Below are 18,453 nucleotides of genomic sequence, written 5' to 3'. Positions count from 1 at the left end.
ACAATGTATTGCTTTGTTTTTGTCAATGTCCCAGAAAAAATAAAAGTGGCGGATGTGTTTGTTGTCAAGAGAAGTGGACAAAAGTGTGTGTGTGTTTGTGGATTTTAAACAATTTGCGTCTTTTCATTGTCACATTGTAACTGTAAAAGATTCGGACGCTGTGTTAAATCATAATTCTAAATAGGTTTTGCTGTAGGATTTGCATGACATGCTTGTCTTCATTCAGTTTAATCTTTCCCCCTTCAAATATGACCCATCAGTATTTTGCGTTACAATATTTACAGGCTGTGTGGTGCAATAAAAAAAAAGGAAATATAGGTTTTGTTTGAGATTTTTCTTCCTTATTACCGTTACCATATTTGCTAAAATAGTTTTTCAAATAGTGGTGGACTGATGTAAAGTATAAAGATGACAAATGAGAAGTTTTCTGCAGCAATTCTTTGTTTGTTTTATGGCTGGATTCCTACATAGCAGTGCTTTAAAATAAAAAATATTGATGCAGTTATTATGCATTATTTAACGTCTCAAATTCCATGACTTTTCAAATTGGATCCTTCCCCACCGCCTGTTTTTTATTTTTTTATTTCTTCACTTCACCCGTTATCGATTGTGATTCTGCAACCAGGTTCTCAAATTTTGACATACATAAAACATTTCCCTGAACAATAAACTCACCCTCAAAGAGTTCAAACTGTGACCTTCGGCGTTGAGTCACTTTTGTGTTTGTTTTATTCCTGGACTTTGGATTTTCCAGATGCACAAATAGTCTCTCTGCTTCTCTTTGACTGCTGTGTGAAATGGCAGTTCAGGTGAGTCACTGTGCAGTGATTCAAACTGTGCGTGTGTCCACATTGACAAGACAAGCTAATGATTGATTGATTGATTGATTGACGGAATCATCACAAAGTCATTCCCTTAAGAGCAAAAAAAAAACAACTCTTCAGTGTAAAAACTTTCTTGCTGTCTCTTTATTTTGTCCACTTCCAAGTGTAAAAAGCAGAAAAGGTTTTTTTTACAAGCGGTTGAGGAAGGTGTTCTTTGCATCAGAATGAGAACCGGAGTTTCTCTTTTCTTCCTTCTTCTCTTCATTCAAGCTGAAACTGTAAGTTCACTCTTGTTGTCCCTTTAACCAAAAACCATTCCCTGACTTTCTTTTGCTGTTTCAGTGGGGGGGCTGACTTCACTACGTATGTTTTTTTTTGACCATTTATGTCTGTTTGATGTTGACTAGTATTGACTGAAGGTAGGAAATTGTTGTTTTGCAAATACATTTAAGGGTCACATTGATCAATATTATGCATGTCTCTAAGTATTATGGAAAATCTTTAGCATCAGGCACATTGCAATGTACATATATTATAGTACTTGTACAGCATATAGCCTGTAGTGGTCACAGTATAGCATACATACATACATATATATACCATCTATATAGCATATTCCATGATACATAATTCAGTCATATGATCTATCTTTATTGAAAATTAGTTTGAACAAAAGAGGATGAAGTTATTTGAGACAAAATGTACATTTTTCCACTGGGATTTTGTAAATTATTAAGCATAATCCCGGTAAATGTTTTCCTAATGATGAGTCTGCACCAATTTTGGTTGACTTATAACTTGATACATCTTAAATACATGGAGTGACTCTGAATCTACATGATTTAAGTGACAGGATTGATGACAGCATTTGACAGAAGACAATGTGGAGCTGTAAATGCCGTTTGCTGCTATATTAATTTCTCATGATTTTTTTAGAAATGTATTGTTTTTCCAATCGCTCCTCTCCAGCAGTCAGATTATGGGAATCAATCATCTACAGACCAGCAGAAGTCAAGGTTAAAAACCCACCCCCCAACCAATGTGTCTACCCGTCTGGTCAGCAGTATCAACCAGACAACCCCTGAACCAATTGAGAAAGATGGGTTTTTAGGTTCAAACGAATGTCTGAGCAAGAAGTAAGTGCCCTTGTCCTTTGCAAAACATTAAAAAAAAACTTTTTCCACATCTGCTTATATTCTCTTCGCTTAATATTGTTTAATATGTGATGTAAGGATAAGTAATGACAGGCCGAGCGCAACAAATCCAACATAGAGAACGCTCCTTATTGTTTTATTTTTGCTTAGTGTGATAATCTGTGAGATTAATCTGCTTTAATAAAATCTGAATGATCTCTTTTTCATTTATCAGATACACTCGAGCATCGTGTGACCTGGTTTTCTGTCCGCCGTGGGAGCGTTGCATTGATAAAGAATGTTCCTGTAAACCCCCGTATCAGTGTCTGACTCAGAATGCGACGGCAGTGTGTGCAGTGAACAACAGAAAGTACAACTCCTACTGCCAGGTAACTCGGGTCGGGTGAAAGGGTGCATATCAACAGGTGGGACTAGAACTAGTTCTATCAATCACAAACAATCAGAAAGAAATGATCAAAAAAAAAAAATACCCAGGGTGCAAATGGTGCAGCGGCTGTAGCACGTCTTCAGCTGTCCTATCAATTGAAAGCAAAAATGTCCCCCAAGAGATGTTAAAGTCGCGAATCCATTTAGAGCTAATCTTGACTTAATTTAATTATTACGTCACCCTTTTTTTTGGGACATTTTCATATATACAATTATCTGTTTTCCAGACAATGGCTGTCTCATGCCGGACCAGGAAACCCTTTATGTCCCACTTTGGGGAAAACTGTGATGGTTTGATCTTGGTTTTACCTTACAAATACTTAGACTATTGTTGTTGTCTTGTTAAAAACAAATAATCCTAACCTTAACCTCTATCTTTGACTATAGATGGCCAGCCAAAATTTGGAAGTTCAATAGACCCGGTCACAGGATTGGTGAAGGTCTTCATTCCTGACGGAAGGCAGAATAATGGAGAGGAGTTCCTGGTGTGTTGGAGGACTTGGAACATGGCGTCTGCTAATGTGGCTTGCAAGGAGCTTGGGGAACCACTGTGAGAGGAGATACAGCTAACAATAATTCATGCAATCTCTAGTTATCATGGAAAGGATTCATATGAACGACTTCACACTTGGCAGGTTTATTGCTGGTGGTAAAAAAGACAGGCAGTGCTGCAAGTTGACTTGGACCTACCTTATGTATTTCACATTCATATTTATAAGCTTTGAAAAAAAACATGCACACTTTTAAAACACCATAGATAGATAGAATAGAAATAGAATAGAATAGAAAGCCTTTGTCATCGTACAACAAGTATGCAGTGAGATTGGGAGTGCCGCTCTATTTGGTGCATTTTAAAAGGTAATAAAAATAGAAAAAAGTAAAATACACTTTCTAGGATAGTGAGGTAATTCCAGAGGCTAAGAATTGGCATTAATCATGCAAAATCAAAAAATTTCCTTTCATGGTCATTTTGGGATTGATGGACAGCGTGCTTTTACACTTTACACAGAGGTGCCAGAGCGACTGGACACCGGTCCCGCCAGGCTGACCACGGCATGCGCGTCCCAAGCTACTGTGTTAGCATCCGTTGCCAAGGTTATGAAAATTCTCTCGCTGAATGTGTGATCCATGACAAGGTCTTAATTGGAAACAGGAAGGTTGCCACGGTGAACTGTTATGCAGCATCAGCAACACCAAAAGGTTAGTATGCACTTTGGTTTATTGACTTTGGTCTTAACTAAAAAAAAAAGATTACCGGTAATTATTTCTGTCATTGCATTTCTACCAATGTAAAGAAATTTTCTTCAAAATCATCAATATTAGTTAAACACTTCATGTGTTATATTTCCTAATGCATCAATGAATTGTACAAACCGCTCCGTAATGAACGGGGAACTTTTTTTTTTGTTTCAGAGTGTGACTTCACATGTGTAAACAGCAAGTGTTTGTTCCTGAATCAGACTTGCGACGGAATTGACGACTGTGGTGACCGTAGTGACGAGATGTGCTGCAAAGGTGAATAAAACATAGTCATTTTAGTAGTAAATAAGTTATTTGATAGAATTGTATGTAAAAATCAATGTTTTTTTTCAGAATGCAGGAACGGTGCTTTCCGCTGCAAGAATGGTGTGTGTGTGTCTCAAGAAGCACTTGGTGATCGACAGATCGACTGTCTGGATGGAGAGGATGAATCGTGGTCACACGTTAAGGGCAACAGTGAGATACACTTTTTTAATGTTAATGAACTTCATTCAGGATTTTTTATTCTATGTATGATTCCAATTTTTTTTCCTGAAAAACTAAACAGGCACAAAATACAATTTCTCCACAAAAATCAGATGAAATTCTTTTCACATATAAAATTCCACCTTTTCATGTGTGATCTGCAATTTTTAAGTACTGTGAAAATTAAAATTAAACAGTCATGAAAAAAAGCAATATGGTAAGAAAAAGCACACTGTTAATGTACGTGCGTTTGTATGTTTGTGTGCGTGTATTTACATACATGCCTGTGTGTGTCTTTGTGACATTTTGATTGCTTTTCTGTGTCGATTTTCTAGATAAAACAAAGGTGGTGCACCCACTACTCAAAAACACAGGTATATGCCATATAAGTGAGATGTAAACGAAGTGGGCTAAACCCTACGTAGGACCCTTCTCTCTGGTGGATAATGCATAATGACGCTTGTATCTTCCTTTATTTTAGAGTACGTTTCTCCCAAACAAGGTAAGCGGCTTAAACACTGACACTTTGCAGCATACAGTAGGAGTATCATAAGTTGTAGTACTAATATTGGTTAATGTGAAAGGAAAATAATCTATAACCAAATCATTGTAATGCATACTTTTGTAAAATTGATATTTATGTGTTTTACTCATGCGGTTTTGGGCAAAAAAATTATTTTAGCCTATTATTTTGTCATAGCAATAACAGGCTTGTGTAGAAGTATACCCTTGTGTTTCCAAGAGATTCCTGATCAAACTAGACATCTGAATTTGCAGCTGCAGCCAAACTGCTGTGAATCCAGACGGTTTCGTTTGCCAATGTAAAAATATCAATGATAATTATCCTACCTATAGATACATTATATGATGATGACAGACATCCCACTTCCTAGACAAATGATTTCAACCTCTACCTTTCATAACTCTGTTTTGAAGGGTACATTAAAAAAAAAAGAAAATGCGAGGGACACTCAATAAATATGTTTGTCTAGAAACAACAGTCAGCAGGTTTCATTTGGAGTCCAGGCTGCTCTGTGGAGTCCCAAATATGACCACTGTGGACAATGAGGAAATGGCGGCGCGAGGAAGTGGTCACCGAGTCAAGAGAGTAGTGGGTGGAGTCGAAGCAAACCCGGTCAGTCAAAAATACATACAAAATCAAATGTTTAAAGTTCTCAACTTATTTCCTCACAGCTCTCTCCACACACTCCCCTTAATATATTGAATTATGATTCTGATTGTTATTATTATTAATATATTTATTAATACACAAAATAAATAAACTAGTGGCTGAAAAACGGTTTCTGAAAAGCATTCCTGTTCCGCAGACTCAGATCCAGTGGCAGGTTGCGCTGCAAGAAAACAGGAGGATTGACTGTGGAGGAGCTTACATTGGCGGGTGTTGGGTCATTACTGCTGCTCACTGTGTCAGGTTGGTTTTAGCGCGAGTAAATATTGATACAAGCCTCCTTATTTGTCCTGGCAGCAACACTAAAATGCAGGAGGAAGAACTGAACAACAGTGTTCAAATACCTTGGGACTTTTGACAGATAACAGTTAAACTTCTATGTTATTCCAGAAATGCTCTGTTAGAATCTTTTGATAAATTGTACGCTGAGTATCATAATCTTGAGGAAGATGTATTTGAATTATATTGAATTCAAATTTTATATTTTTCCTAGGGATGCTGTTTCTTTCATAGTATACAGTATGTGTGTGTATATATGTATATAATGTGTCTGAATAGTTGCGCTGCAGTTGTCCTGTACCATGACTTCAGTGTCCCATACATTTATTTATGTACCCCTTTATTAATATTTTTGTTGTTGTGGTTTTGTTGCGCAATCTGAAAAAACCCCCCCCCGCAATATTGTGATTTTCAAAATAAAGGCCTCTGTCTGCTAATTGTTGCATACAGCATGAATGTCTTTCATTGTGTCTCCTTAACAGGCCCAATCCCTCTGCGTTCATGGTGAAATTTTCACTGTGGAAGAAGAGAACAGCTCAGAGCACAACTGACATTGTTCCTGTTGAAAATATTCACATCCACCCAAAGTATGTATCCACGTCCCGTCTGTCTGAATGTACATGCATATATACATACATACATAGATAATATACATGGACGTAGTGAAGGAGGACATGAGAGATGCTGGTGTTGAGGAGGACAATGCAAAGGACAGGGTGAAGTGGAGAACGTGCACAAGCCGAAAGTACGGTAGTAGTGCCGAACTCTATTACGTCTGCTTACACGTTTATTTGCATCCCCGCCGTCCTTCAGGTTCAACCCACAGACCTATGAGAATGACATTGCTCTGGTACGGCTCGAGAAGCTTCCATACAGTGACAAATGCTTGGTGGACAACCCAGCTGTAAGCGCAGTCTGCGTTCCCTGGTCGAGCCAACTGTTTCGAGCGAACCACACATGCAGCATCTCTGGATGGGGACGAACTGCACGTGAGTGCTTTACACTCCAGCCATTTGTTTAGCTTTGCTCTCGCTTCTATTTTCATATTTATAAATGGAAATACAAAAACGTGCAACTTAAAACACAAGATTTCATCAAAAGAATTGCGCAGGTAACATTTTAATTGAATTTCAGTAGCAAGTATTTCCAATTGATTTGGAGTTTGCCCAAACCTCATATAATGCACGCATCACAAAAATTGAATATCATTCAATTAAATCATTAAATCAGTCAAATATACTGTATATCTGAGTATAATTGGCTCTTTGTAGAAGGCAAATCAAGTAAGGTGCTGCTCTGGGCCAACGTCTCCCTCATTGCCGACTGTGAGCGATTCTACAAAGACCGCTTCAAACCAGGCATGCTGTGTGCAGGTGAGTGTGGATTTTCCATCATCTATTATTCAGACAAATGTGTCCACCTTTCTCGACATTGTGCAGGGATCATTTCTGTGCATGTGCAGGTGATCTGGATGGTAGTGTCGACTCCTGCCAGGGGGACAGTGGAGGCCCTCTAGTTTGCGTGGATGAAGTTGGTGTTTCCTACTTGTGGGGCATCGTAAGCTGGGGAGAGAGGTGCGGTCATTCAGGATTCCCCGGAGTTTATACAGAGGTAATATTATTATTTTTTAGATATTGTGTTAACTAACCAACGCAGCCTCAGAGGCAGCACGGGTATAGCGTCTCCCTTGAGCCAGTCCCGAGCCCGGATAAATGCAGAGGTTTTTGAAGCAGGAATGTCATCCGGTGTAAAGTGGAACTGAGTTAGACAACTTTTCAAACATTACTCCCCCCCCCCCCCCCCCCCCCCCCAGCAGAGAACACTGCAATATTAAAAGGATGTGAAAAGCAAATGCAATCCTGGGTGTGGCCTTTTGATCTAGATCTGCAAAACCAACCTTCCACCAAAGTTCAAAGTATAATTTTGCTGACAAACCAACAATTCCTGTTGAAAAATGTGTGTCACAAATGAAGATATAGAATTAATATTGTATTATTAATATTTATTCTCTATCCGACAGGTTGCTCATTACTTTGAATGGGTCAGACATCACACGGGATGGCCTGCTGTTACCAAGTTCAACTCCTGATACTTCGGGGCACATACATGACCAACAATGATACATTATGAAGAGAATATACATTGTTGTCCCCCCCCTACTGTGTATATTATATATTTTTTTCAAATAAAATGTCATGAAAACATATTTTCCAGTTTCCATGCATATAACCAGCAAGTTCGGCCAGCGGTTTCTCAAAGTGTCAATGAGATACGGCTTCATGCGTTCTGCAGAATAAATGTGTTTCTTCAAATACTGTTGCGATCTGGATTTTCCTATTTACTTATAGTGGAGGCTTTTTCAAAACACCATATCTTGTAAAATATGTATTCAATTTTCTCACCAACAATTACAGCCGTAAAGGGGTCGGATACGCACCATCGTGCTAAATGTGTTCTGCATCTGATCCAGAATGAGGTCATGATGTTTTAACATTAAAACCACCATTTGTGAGGGTTGCTATGGCAACTATTGCTGCAGGTCGATTTCTGTCCCTGCACAGCTGGGCATTATTGAACTGAACGAGACGCACCTGTTACACATCTCACCTAATCAGCTCCTGCCTCTCTGAACATTTCTCTGCCCCAACATCCCCCGTTTCCTCAGTGTTTTCAGACTCTCTCGTTCTTTGTGTTGTCCAGTATTCCCTAGTTCTATCTTTAATACCTGAGGAAACTGAATTTGGGGTAAATTTTCACAACAATACAATTTTGTTTTTGGACATTTTAAATAATCATATCAATGTGAAGCCAATTTCTAAAGGTTTGTCGGTCTGTCTTTCTGTCTGAAAATCAATGTGAATCTAATGACAACAATTGTCTCATGTTCATTATAGGAGATGCAAATAAAGCACACAAGAAAGTTTTTTCATTTTTTCCCCCAAACCCATTTTTCTATTTTTTTTATTTGCTTTGTATGCTACCAGTGACCAGTGACCAGTGACAATAAAGAGATCACAGCCCATACATACTGATGTGTGATAAAGGCATTTGGTTTTTGAATCAACTGACATTCATTTCAAAGAACATTTTTTAAAGTTTTCACACACACCCCAAAAAAAGTTTTTTTTCCCTGATTGGCGCCTCTTATTAGAAAAGCTGCCAACCGCTTTGAGGTTGACAGCAGGATCCAGTGTTTTTACATTTTTGAAGAAGAAGACCCAATTAATTAAGCTGATAGGACCATTTTACACCAGTTAACTTCACAACATGAATTACTGAGTAAAGCGAAACTACTGAATACAGTTAAATCTTGATCCCACCTCGATAAGTTTATATCTACAAATTGATCACTTTGCTGAAGGCTGGTGTTTTTCAGGAGGTGGGGTGTTATTGAATGGCTCATTTGAATCGTTTCATTTGTCCTCACCTACATGCAGGCCTCTGGTTTATCAGTACAGTGAGCCTAACACCAATCTGAACAGCTCCAATGTGCACACAGAAAGAATCCCGATAATCATTAGACACCCTGAATAATAACTGATTATTGTCATTAGCGCGAGAGATACACCCCAGATATCAATAAAAGCTTTAACAGCAAGTCTTGATTTGGTGATTGGACAACTCAAATGTCAGGAATCCTTGTGAAGGTGGACAGCCCATCATTCAATCCGAGTCAGCATGTTCGCAACCTGCCAAGACAACCAGAGCCAAGTGTTACTGATGTCTTTTCTCTATAGTTGACTCCTGACGCCATGTTTGTCCTTCTGATGAGAAAAACAAAAACAAAAAACACACCTTTCTACTCACATCTCAACATTCGCACATCATTTGTTTCAGTCAGAGGGCACCACGCAACACAGCAGCAATAAAACACATGAGGCACAAAGAGGGAACAGAGATTTTGCAGCTGGACCCGACCAACGCTTTTCTGTGCTGACATCAAGATATCGCCACGCCAGCAGAAAAACTCACCTATTTAATCCAGATCATGGAGAGGACGGGCGGTGTATCATCTAAATATGCCAACTTGTTAGCGCCGCGGGCCATATTCGTGCAATTCTGGAAGGCACAGACAGAGATGAAGTCAAGGTCTCGGAAAGACCACAACTGGTCCTGTGTCAATGTCCTTTGATTTGATCATCAACACGATTCATAATGGAACCCTGAACAGAAAGGTCTTTCATTTTTCAGACAGCAATGTATATATATTCAGGCATTCTGATTGGCTGATGGCTGTCGGGAAGCAATTTTGAACAGCCAATCTTGCCTGTGCAATATCTCAGCTTCAGACTTAATTTATCCTGTTGTTGTTGTTGTTGTTGCTACGCCACGTCCAGGTGGAAAAAGTCATCAAAGCTTTCTGGATGATTGAACTTTGATTCATTGTTTTGCACAAAGTTGTTCAGGATTTGACTCAGAATAAATCAAAGATCAAGAGATAGAATTTCAGCAATCAGACGGACAATCTGTAAACTATTCTACTTGCATCAGGATGAGACAGTTCATCATTTCATCTAAATTAAAAAAGAGAGAAAGGGAATGATGTGCCTTCAGCCGCTTTTAAACGAGTGCGTGTGTTTTTAGGATTACCGGGAGGCAATCTTTGATACACAGTCTGGTTTGGCAGTGCAGGTAGATGCTTCCAGGGGATCCAACGAATTGGAAAAATCTATAGCAGAAGGAGTTGGATGTTCCTATTCCATTGCCCGTCACTTCCACCAAAACTTCCTCAGTTGACCCACAGCTGCCCACAAAAATGAAAATAGATCATGTTAGAGCAAACTTAGAGAACCACAAACGATCCCATACATGCAACATACAAACACTTGGTTGCTTTTCTTAAGCACTATAGTCTCCACATGTCTGTTTTTATACATGTTGCATGCTACTATCATTTTTTTTTTTTACTTTTACTTATCTATTTTCAAAAAAGGATATTTTTAATTTTTATTTTGCATCATTGTGTGGTTTTTTTCCCCATTCATACTTCTTCTTACAATGAAGGGCATCCAGATGTTCTGTTTCTCTTGCTAGTTTGTTTGAGTTTGTAGCATACATATGTAACACATCAAATAAAAAAAAAAATGAAGATGTTGGGAGAATCGTTGATTTCTTATGACATGAGGCTGAATTAGGTTTGTCAACAGAAATATGATTTAACCCATTGGCTCCTGGCCGCTTTCAGAGCAGGGATCCCCCATACTGCCAGAGGTTTTAGAGCGTTGCGACCGATCTTTTAAGACCCACAGAATATTGTATTCTTTGACTATGAAACTAAGGAAAGAAAGTAGATATCTTCTTTCATCGGGAAAAATGTGTTTCTACCTTTCGTTATTCTTTAGTTATCGACAGTAAGCTGGTTTAATCAAAAAACACCAGTTCTGACTTCCAACGTTTCCCCTTCGTCTTTCTCATCGCCTCCTGCCTTCTTCTCAGACTATACATAATATACATAATATTCATAATATACATAATATACATAATATACAGCACTGCTGCCACCTCCTGGGGTGTGAAAGTAAGCTATTGATAGAGGAATGTCTTCCGTGCATTTCAGAGCTTGTATTTCTCCCACATTTAATTGAGTTGATTCTCCTGCTTTGAGCTAAGTCCTTATTTGACCAGTTGTGTGACTTTTTGACCTCTGGCCGCTGCCGATGCAATCTGCGTTCATCTCACCCTCCTTTGATCAGGTCGAATCTTGTGCTCGAATTGGAAGAGGGCTCACTGGTTGCCCAGCAGGCATCAGAAACCAGATTAACCAAATCCTCGTCCAGCCCCAAAGTGGAGATCCTCACACAGATCAAATCATTCAGACTGATGCTGCCATCTGCTGTCACAGGAATTGTGAGGTCAGCATCAGTGAAGGCCTCCATCCACAAAGTGTAAACCCATTCTCCAGATGCGAGGGTCATAAAAACAGAGCTGTAGAGAACACACACACACACACACCATTATATTTAAAAGCTTCCCGTGACTTATTTTCACAAAACAAATTTAGACAGACATTAACACTCACTTTTCAAAGACTCTAAAATCTGTTGTCTGGACATCTGGATTAGCAAAGATGCAGGAGAAGTAAATTCTGAAGACGTCTTCTGTAGTGATGACTGAAGAGCTGTTTGTGTCAGTGATGACGTTTGTAAAAACCAAGTCTTGGTCTTCATTCATCTGCAAGGTCACAGGGATTCAGAGGTTCAGTTGTTGTTTCCTCTCAATACACACAATAGAATGTCTGGAATATTGTTGGGTGTTGGGGAGTCAGCTGATAACATGAAAACAGAGCTAAACCGCCATCAGCATTTGTTGTATCACTTCATACCCAAAAGTCTCATGTCTCATGAGAGGACCATAGACGTCTTTTTTTTTTTTATGATTAAACCTGAATTAGTGACTGGTTTAACAACCTGGGCCTGATTGATCCTCTCGTGTGAGAGAGAGTCCCAAACTGCCACACTGAGAATGTGGAGGGAACAAATAATGTCGAATGTGTTGAATAAGTGAATAATAATAAATAGTATTGTTAAAATATTAATGGATATGTGTCGGGAGGACACAACTTAGCTCCAACAAAGATCTGAGCATCTGTTTTTTTTTTTCAATGCTCGCCAAATAAATCATGTAAACAAAGAAAAGAACCGCTCACTGACGGACAAGACAAGGAAATGAGGACCCACCGTGATTTCCGTTCCACAGCGGCTGTTGTCGTTGTGGGTCAGCGTCACAAAGTTGTTTTTCTCGTCCACCACACCAACGCAGCTTTCGTCGATGAGATGCAGGGCTCTGAAGTTAAAGTCCTTCTCCGTCAGGAGGCAGCCGATCACAGTGACTGTGGCTGAGTTTGTGGTATTGTCACACACCGGGCCAATTGCTGAAAATCCAGCAGCACGGAACAAGTTAAAATGATGCATGTATCACCGACCTTGTTGTTGCAGAGGAGACTCTACAGATATTTACACCACGCAGCTCTCCTGACTCTCACTAAAAACATGCTCTGGCAGTGGAATGACTTGCTCTTATGGAGTGGTAACATCATTGTTGTGTCGCGTAGCTGTCGTACCGAAACCATTTTCTCTGGAGACTGAGGCCCGACATCTGCAGCCTCTCATACCAGATTCTGTGTCCCCACAGAACTCGGAAGAAATACAGGCCTCTTCTAGACAGAAGAGATCGTGGGGAGCTGACAGATAGACAGACGGAGATACGAAATATCAGGTGAAAGACTCCAAAAACAACAACAACAAATTTGCTGTTAAACTCCACTGTTCCTAGTAGACAATGAATGCTTTTTTTTTTTTTACACATTTTGATTCTGTTCTTAACTTCCAGTAAGTAAAGTTTAAAATGTCAAACATTATTCGATTGCATTGACTGGGGGGGGGGGGGGGGGGGGGGGGGGGGGGTCTCACCGCAGCCGATCTCTGACCTCCAGTCTCCCAGCGTGTGACCGTTCAGGGTGCAGGCCCTTTCATAGGCCTCGTGGAACGGACAGTTGAAACCATCCAGTTGAGGGTATTCGCACAAGATTTCGCTGCACAGCGTTTCATAAGGCGTTGGGTCAAGCGAGGTACAGTCGAAAAAGCTGGTGTCGCTTAGCGTAGAGCAGCTGCTCCACAAGACGGAAAGAGAGAAAGACGAAATGCATTCAAGTCTTTCCCCCTACAACTGGGAATCGGCCTCCACCTATGGGAACGGCTGGGGAAACTTCCCTTCACACAGATTTTATGCCCAACACATGCCCCCCCCCAAAAAATGAAAATATGGAGTTGGAATATGAAGGTCTCACGTTATATTCAACATGCAAATGTACCACAGACACAATTTCTCCATCTACTTACTCATTTTCCACAACAGTGCAGTTGATCTCGGCAGGATCTTGACCTACCACGTCCGTACAGCTAGAGGGCGACACACAACACAATGGTCTAAGACTATTATCCTGCCCCGACTTCTGCCCGTGAGCAACAATGGCATTATTAAAAGTCAAAAGGACAGGGGGAAGTTGACGAGACGACGGACGGCTATTTAACGCTGAAGCAGTGGAAATGTTGACGGCTGTGAGGTGGAGAATTAATATGCATGTTGACGCTGCAGATGATAATGTCAATGTCAAGTTTATGAAGAAGAAAAGAATTCTTGTAAACTTTACAATCGACAGCATGAATGGTTTAAAGGGTGAAGCCTCACCTATCTGGAAGTGACTCAACCCTTGAGGCACTTAGAGAAGTGGCATCGTTACAGAGGCCAGTCACATTTACTGCGTTGCCTCCTTTACACATCAAACAACAAAGTGCGAGTCAGATCAGGGTCAACAGTCGACATGAATTGGCATGCAAGTTCACTGAAGGGCATTAGTTTACATTCTCAATGCCGCAGGAGATCAAAGGCTGACTTTTTTTTATATTTTTATTATTGTTAAGTGGTGAGTAAGGGATTTGAGTGTCTGTACCTGTGTGGAAGATCTGAGCATATTGGCCATCGTAGAAAACAACAAAGGCGAGTTGATTAATCATGATTTTAACCTTGATACCAGAGGCAGGCTTTGAGATAATCACATTCCCAGGTGTATTGGCGTCACGTAGCACTGCGCCATCAATCTGCATTGCAGCAGATGGGACAAAGAAGGAAACGCAGATTATCTCCTTCCAATGTCACAGAGAAGAAAGATGAGGGTGGATCACATGACTGTGGCAGTATAGCTTACCAGAACTCTCCCATCATGTAGGAGATAAATAGTCTCATTAGTATCAATGAGCTCCAGCGTCAATTTGTCCAAAAGGGGTGTATCAGTACGTCGTCGTATATTGAATGCCCCGATTATTATTATGTTGGGAGTTGACAGCAGGGTGTACGCACAGACGTCCTCAACAGAGTCATGGTTACCGAGGAAGTCAATGACGCCGGGTCCGATCACATTGCAAAATCGATGGAAAAAACAGCTGATGAAGGGGACAGACACAGAAACATCATCATGAACTTGTAGCGGACAAATGTGGCCACCAGGGGGCTCTCAGGTAAATTATGATATTGCTCTCACTGCTGACAAATCTCGCATGCTTTGAGTTAATAGTATACTGGAACAATATTTATTTTAGTATGTTTTACAGGGTTTTTTTTGTTTGTTTTTTTTAAAACCTAAAAAGCAGTTCTTTGTGAAGATTCATTAAAAAAAAGACTGTAAGTTTCAGAAGTCCTCATCACTCAGCCTTCATATCATCACAGGCCAGTTCGTCATTTCAGCATGAAGGACACGTATTTACCTGCCGGCATCACAGAACTGCTGATTATCACATGACGTTTCCACGACTGTAGCAGTACCATCGCACGTTTCCGTGACGCAAGTCGTTGGGTCCGGTCCAGAAATGATTTCACCGGGACTAAAAAGTTGTGTATCTGTGTCAAATGTGTGGAAAGATTACTCCAGATTAAACAGTCATCATTCACTCTTTAGCATATAAATTGTACAAAATGTGGCCTGACTAAAAAAAGCAATAATCATTTTTTGAAGTTCCCAGAGCTGATCTGTGGGGTAAGTAAATGTACTAACCATTTACAACACACATGGAGATCTCTTTTAATCCTCTCATTATCTCGTTTGCAAACACTTGGCCGACGTTAATTCCCCTGGTATTTAAATTCAAGAACTAGAAGACACACATAACAAGTGTTATACGAATTCATCAAGACGAAGATAAAGAACACAAAAGCCTCGTGAACTGAACCTGACCTGTTCAGATCCTCCCATACAAACTTTCTTAAAATATAATTCACAACATTCACACACACACACACACTTGATCTATTACTCACATATGTACCAGTGGCGGTAACATCAAGTGACAGACCTGACCTTGAGCCAAATTGACCAAGTCTGATATCAGCCTGGAAAGAGTCAACATACAGACACCATCAAGAGTCAAGCTGTGATTTTGTTTTGTTGCGTGTTTAAACTGTTGATTTTATATGCATCTCATCAAGAGACTGAATACTCACAGGTTGTGCATTTATGGTGAAGTCGATTACCTCCATGCATTCAATTTGGATTGGTTTATTATCTTCATCAACGATGCTTGGGAATAAATTGGTGTACATGTTTTGAATGGCATTATCAGTGATGTTTGCGTTTACCCTATATGTAAAGTTAGTATTCCCAAAAACGAATGGCCCCTGTATACACTCTTGAAGATTGGTTGTATCGCCATCAAAACATAGGAAAATCCTTCTTAGGTTGTTATTAACCTCCACAATAGCCACCTGTTAAAAACAAAGAGGTACAACAAGTTACAAACAATGACTATTATGTCAGTAAATTTACATGTTTTTTTATTTTTTTTTATTTTATTAATTGAAGAAATAATTAGCAGGTCATTCAGGGTAATATGCCTAAAAACATCCTTCAACCCTCCATAACCCTGTTCAACACTCCACGTCGGGCTTCTTGTGGATTTGGCATTCACTATAACGCTGTGCACAAAGCTGCTATCGAAGCTGGAGACGAGTGTGAAAAATGACAGGAAATGGAAATAAAGATATGATCAAGTTTACACACTTACTTGAACAGATGTGTATGGTGTTCCAAAATAGTTGATGTGACATGTTAAATCTAGATTTTCGGATATTGTCTGAGCCCTCGTCACCACACCTGTAGTAAATAGAGCCATATGAGGGGTCAGAGTTGGAATCTCTTAGCTGTTTTGAAAACAGAAAACACTGCACATTCACATTTTGAATTCATGGACGGCATTAAGCGGCGTTTGTTCAGAAAAATGTCAGATGATCGGCCATGTTTAGTTAATTTGTTGCGCTGAGGCGGGTTTGACATGCGCTCTTCAACACTGTTTGAGGGTTGGTGGTGGTTCAAAATGGCTGACTGTGTGTGTGTGTGTGTTCTTACATGTCACCAGCCCAAGAAGGGACAGGATGAGCAGGTGGCGGGGCATGTTGGCAGTAACCAATCAGATGGAGACAGAGCTGGAAGACGTACAGAACAACATATTTTGATTGAACAGGAAGCTTTTTTTTTTCCTTCTCTCTCTCTCTCCCTGCTCTGTGGAAAATAAAGCTCAGCTTTCAATGTCATCTTTGTAAGTGTCAAAATAGGATTTTAAAAAATGGTCACATTCATATTAGTGACTCTGAGTTAGGCTCACAGAGGCAAGTTTTTTTTAATTTTATTTAGAGCATTCACAGAATACATGTAAGTAAAGAAATTCAAATCATTCATTTACGCTCGAAAGGCAGTGGGAAGAAGAAAAACGTATTTAGTCCCACCCCCGAATTCTCATCATCAAATGACTTAACATATTAACGTTTTAAATACTCACTCGTGTCCTTCGACTTCAAACCAGAACAAAACAGGACAAAACAGGAACAAATTTAGAATCAACTCAATCGAGAGTAATTACATCGTAGAACCAAAAATGCGTGTGAAAGATAAAAACAAGTAAGTGCCTGGTGGCGTTGCCACGATAACGATTAAATGTTAACTTACATTGCCACTACATTGGTAAGAAAAAAAAAAAAAAAACTACAATACCACGAATAATAAAGAACAGCGCATGCCAGCGATAGTAAAAACAATACGAACAGGTAATGGACAACAACAACAACAACAACGAACTGGATGAGGAACAACAAGGCACACACAACATTACAAAAGACAATATTGATGTAGCATCAGTATTAAGACCCTCTGTTTTTATAATATGACCAGGCCTTATGTTTCAATCTGTGGATATTTTGGCATTGAGTTGGATGCCCAGTCTGTTCCAGAGTGGGTAATGTGAGTACTCTCCCAAATTATGACAAGGTTTTCTATGTTACTTGGTAGTAGAATCTTGAATGCTTTGAATAAGATTATTGATGTATAATTGACTTTTTTAAAAATAGTTTTGAACGAATAAACAGATGGCGAGCGTGATCTAGAAATCCAACCTTGAGTATGATCCGCAGCGCTCGCTTCTGTAATATGACTCATGGATTAATGGCGCATTGGTGAATGCCCCCCCCCCCCCCCCCCCACACACACACACATGTTAATACAATATGTGAAATATGGGAGCACAAAGGAGCAGTATGCAAAGTATAAGTACTGAGTTCAATTTCATGAAGGTATGGTTTCACTTGATTTGTTATTGAGAGGCCTTTTGGTAAATCTTTGGTCTTTCCATGATAATTTACTGTCCATTATAACTCCTAAAAATGTCATTTTATATTCAATTTGAACTCGATCAATCATTGTCTGTGTAGTTCTGAATTGGTTTAAAGGTTTCCATACATCATTGCCTTCGTCTCATTTACGATCAGTGATCATTTATTATTATCCATCCACCTTTTCCAGTTTACTTAGTTCATCAGTGCTTGCAAGTTCATTTTGACAATCACTACCGTAGAATATAATGTTAGTGTCATCTGATTTAACCTTTAAATTCAATTCAATTTGGTCGGACAGAACCAAACCAGATGCAAAATATTGTGTTTTAATGATTTCTCTACATTTGAAATTGAAAATTAATGGATCAGTCAAACATAATTGGTGTTACTGCTTAATATAAATGTCCTCCATACGATTTTTTTTTCAACATGCGATAAAATCAGTTAAAGGTGTGTTGAGAAGAAGAGATTGATGAGGAGGGCGCAAGTTGTCTTACCTTCTGAAAAGTTTGCAGACACACGATGAAGCTGACGGTCTGGAAAGTATTCAGGCGGTAGAATGATTTTTCCTCTTGCTCTCGTCCTGTGTTGGAGGAATGCTACTTTCGTTTTACCTCCCTGTTTTGTTATATTGCTCTTGACTGAATGTGAGAAGGTATGGAGGGTGGAGACAAAATCCTCCACAGCCATTTCTTGTACGCTT

General features: G+C 39.6%; 2 protein-coding genes across 2 annotated transcripts; one reads left to right on the top strand and one right to left on the bottom strand.

Annotated features, from left to right (window-relative positions):
- Positions 1–1,048: 1,048 nt before the first annotated feature.
- cfi (complement factor I) lies at positions 1,049–7,747 on the top strand. Its single transcript, XM_068755770.1, has 17 exons — positions 1,049–1,102; positions 1,794–1,960; positions 2,193–2,346; positions 2,632–2,695; positions 2,792–2,954; positions 3,414–3,604; positions 3,818–3,919; positions 3,998–4,120; positions 4,465–4,503; positions 4,611–4,631; positions 5,122–5,264; positions 5,458–5,561; positions 6,080–6,184; positions 6,411–6,586; positions 6,869–6,970; positions 7,060–7,208; positions 7,618–7,747. Exons 1-17 carry the CDS (start codon positions 1,049–1,051, stop codon positions 7,684–7,686), a joined length of 1,926 nt encoding a protein of 641 aa, XP_068611871.1. The 3' UTR covers positions 7,687–7,747.
- Positions 7,748–8,469: 722 nt separating this feature from the next.
- LOC137911744 (alpha-tectorin-like) lies at positions 8,470–16,537 on the bottom strand. The gene is made up of 18 exons (XM_068756124.1): positions 16,492–16,537; positions 16,151–16,239; positions 15,591–15,851; positions 15,408–15,479; positions 15,145–15,241; positions 14,858–14,990; positions 14,302–14,536; positions 14,047–14,194; positions 13,785–13,866; positions 13,436–13,495; positions 13,007–13,203; positions 12,658–12,777; positions 12,275–12,468; positions 11,617–11,768; positions 11,277–11,522; positions 10,188–10,341; positions 9,570–9,656; positions 8,470–9,286 (listed from the first exon to the last, which is right to left on the bottom strand). Exons 1-17 carry the CDS (start codon positions 16,535–16,537, stop codon positions 9,570–9,572), a joined length of 2,373 nt encoding a protein of 790 aa, XP_068612225.1. The 3' UTR covers positions 8,470–9,286.
- Positions 16,538–18,453: the final 1,916 nt, after the last annotated feature.

The sequence above is a fragment of the Brachionichthys hirsutus genome, chromosome 23 (genome assembly GCF_040956055.1).
Source record: "Brachionichthys hirsutus isolate HB-005 chromosome 23, CSIRO-AGI_Bhir_v1, whole genome shotgun sequence".
NCBI lineage: Eukaryota > Metazoa > Chordata > Actinopteri > Lophiiformes > Brachionichthyidae > Brachionichthys > Brachionichthys hirsutus.
This window is presented reverse-complemented; position numbering and strand designations above follow the sequence as displayed.

Excerpts from the sequence above, each read along its gene's own strand:
- cfi (XM_068755770.1), top strand. The coding sequence starts at position 1,049 with ATGAGAACCGGAGTTTCTCTTTTCTTCCTTCTTCTCTTCATTCAAGCT. Across the intron at positions 1,103-1,793 it reads TCTTCATTCAAGCTGAAACT|CAGTCAGATTATGGGAATCA; the intron begins GTAAGTTCACTC and ends GCTCCTCTCCAG. Across the intron at positions 4,121-4,464 it reads GTCACACGTTAAGGGCAACA|ATAAAACAAAGGTGGTGCAC; the intron begins GTGAGATACACT and ends TCGATTTTCTAG.
- LOC137911744 (XM_068756124.1), bottom strand. The coding sequence starts at position 16,537 with ATGCCCCGCCACCTGCTCATCCTGTCCCTTCTTGGGCTGGTGACAT. Across the intron at positions 14,991-15,144 it reads CTCCATGTGTGTTGTAAATG|ATACACAACTTTTTAGTCCC; the intron begins GTTAGTACATTT and ends CATTTGACACAG. Across the intron at positions 14,537-14,857 it reads CAGTTCTGTGATGCCGGCAG|CTGTTTTTTCCATCGATTTT; the intron begins GTAAATACGTGT and ends CCCCTTCATCAG.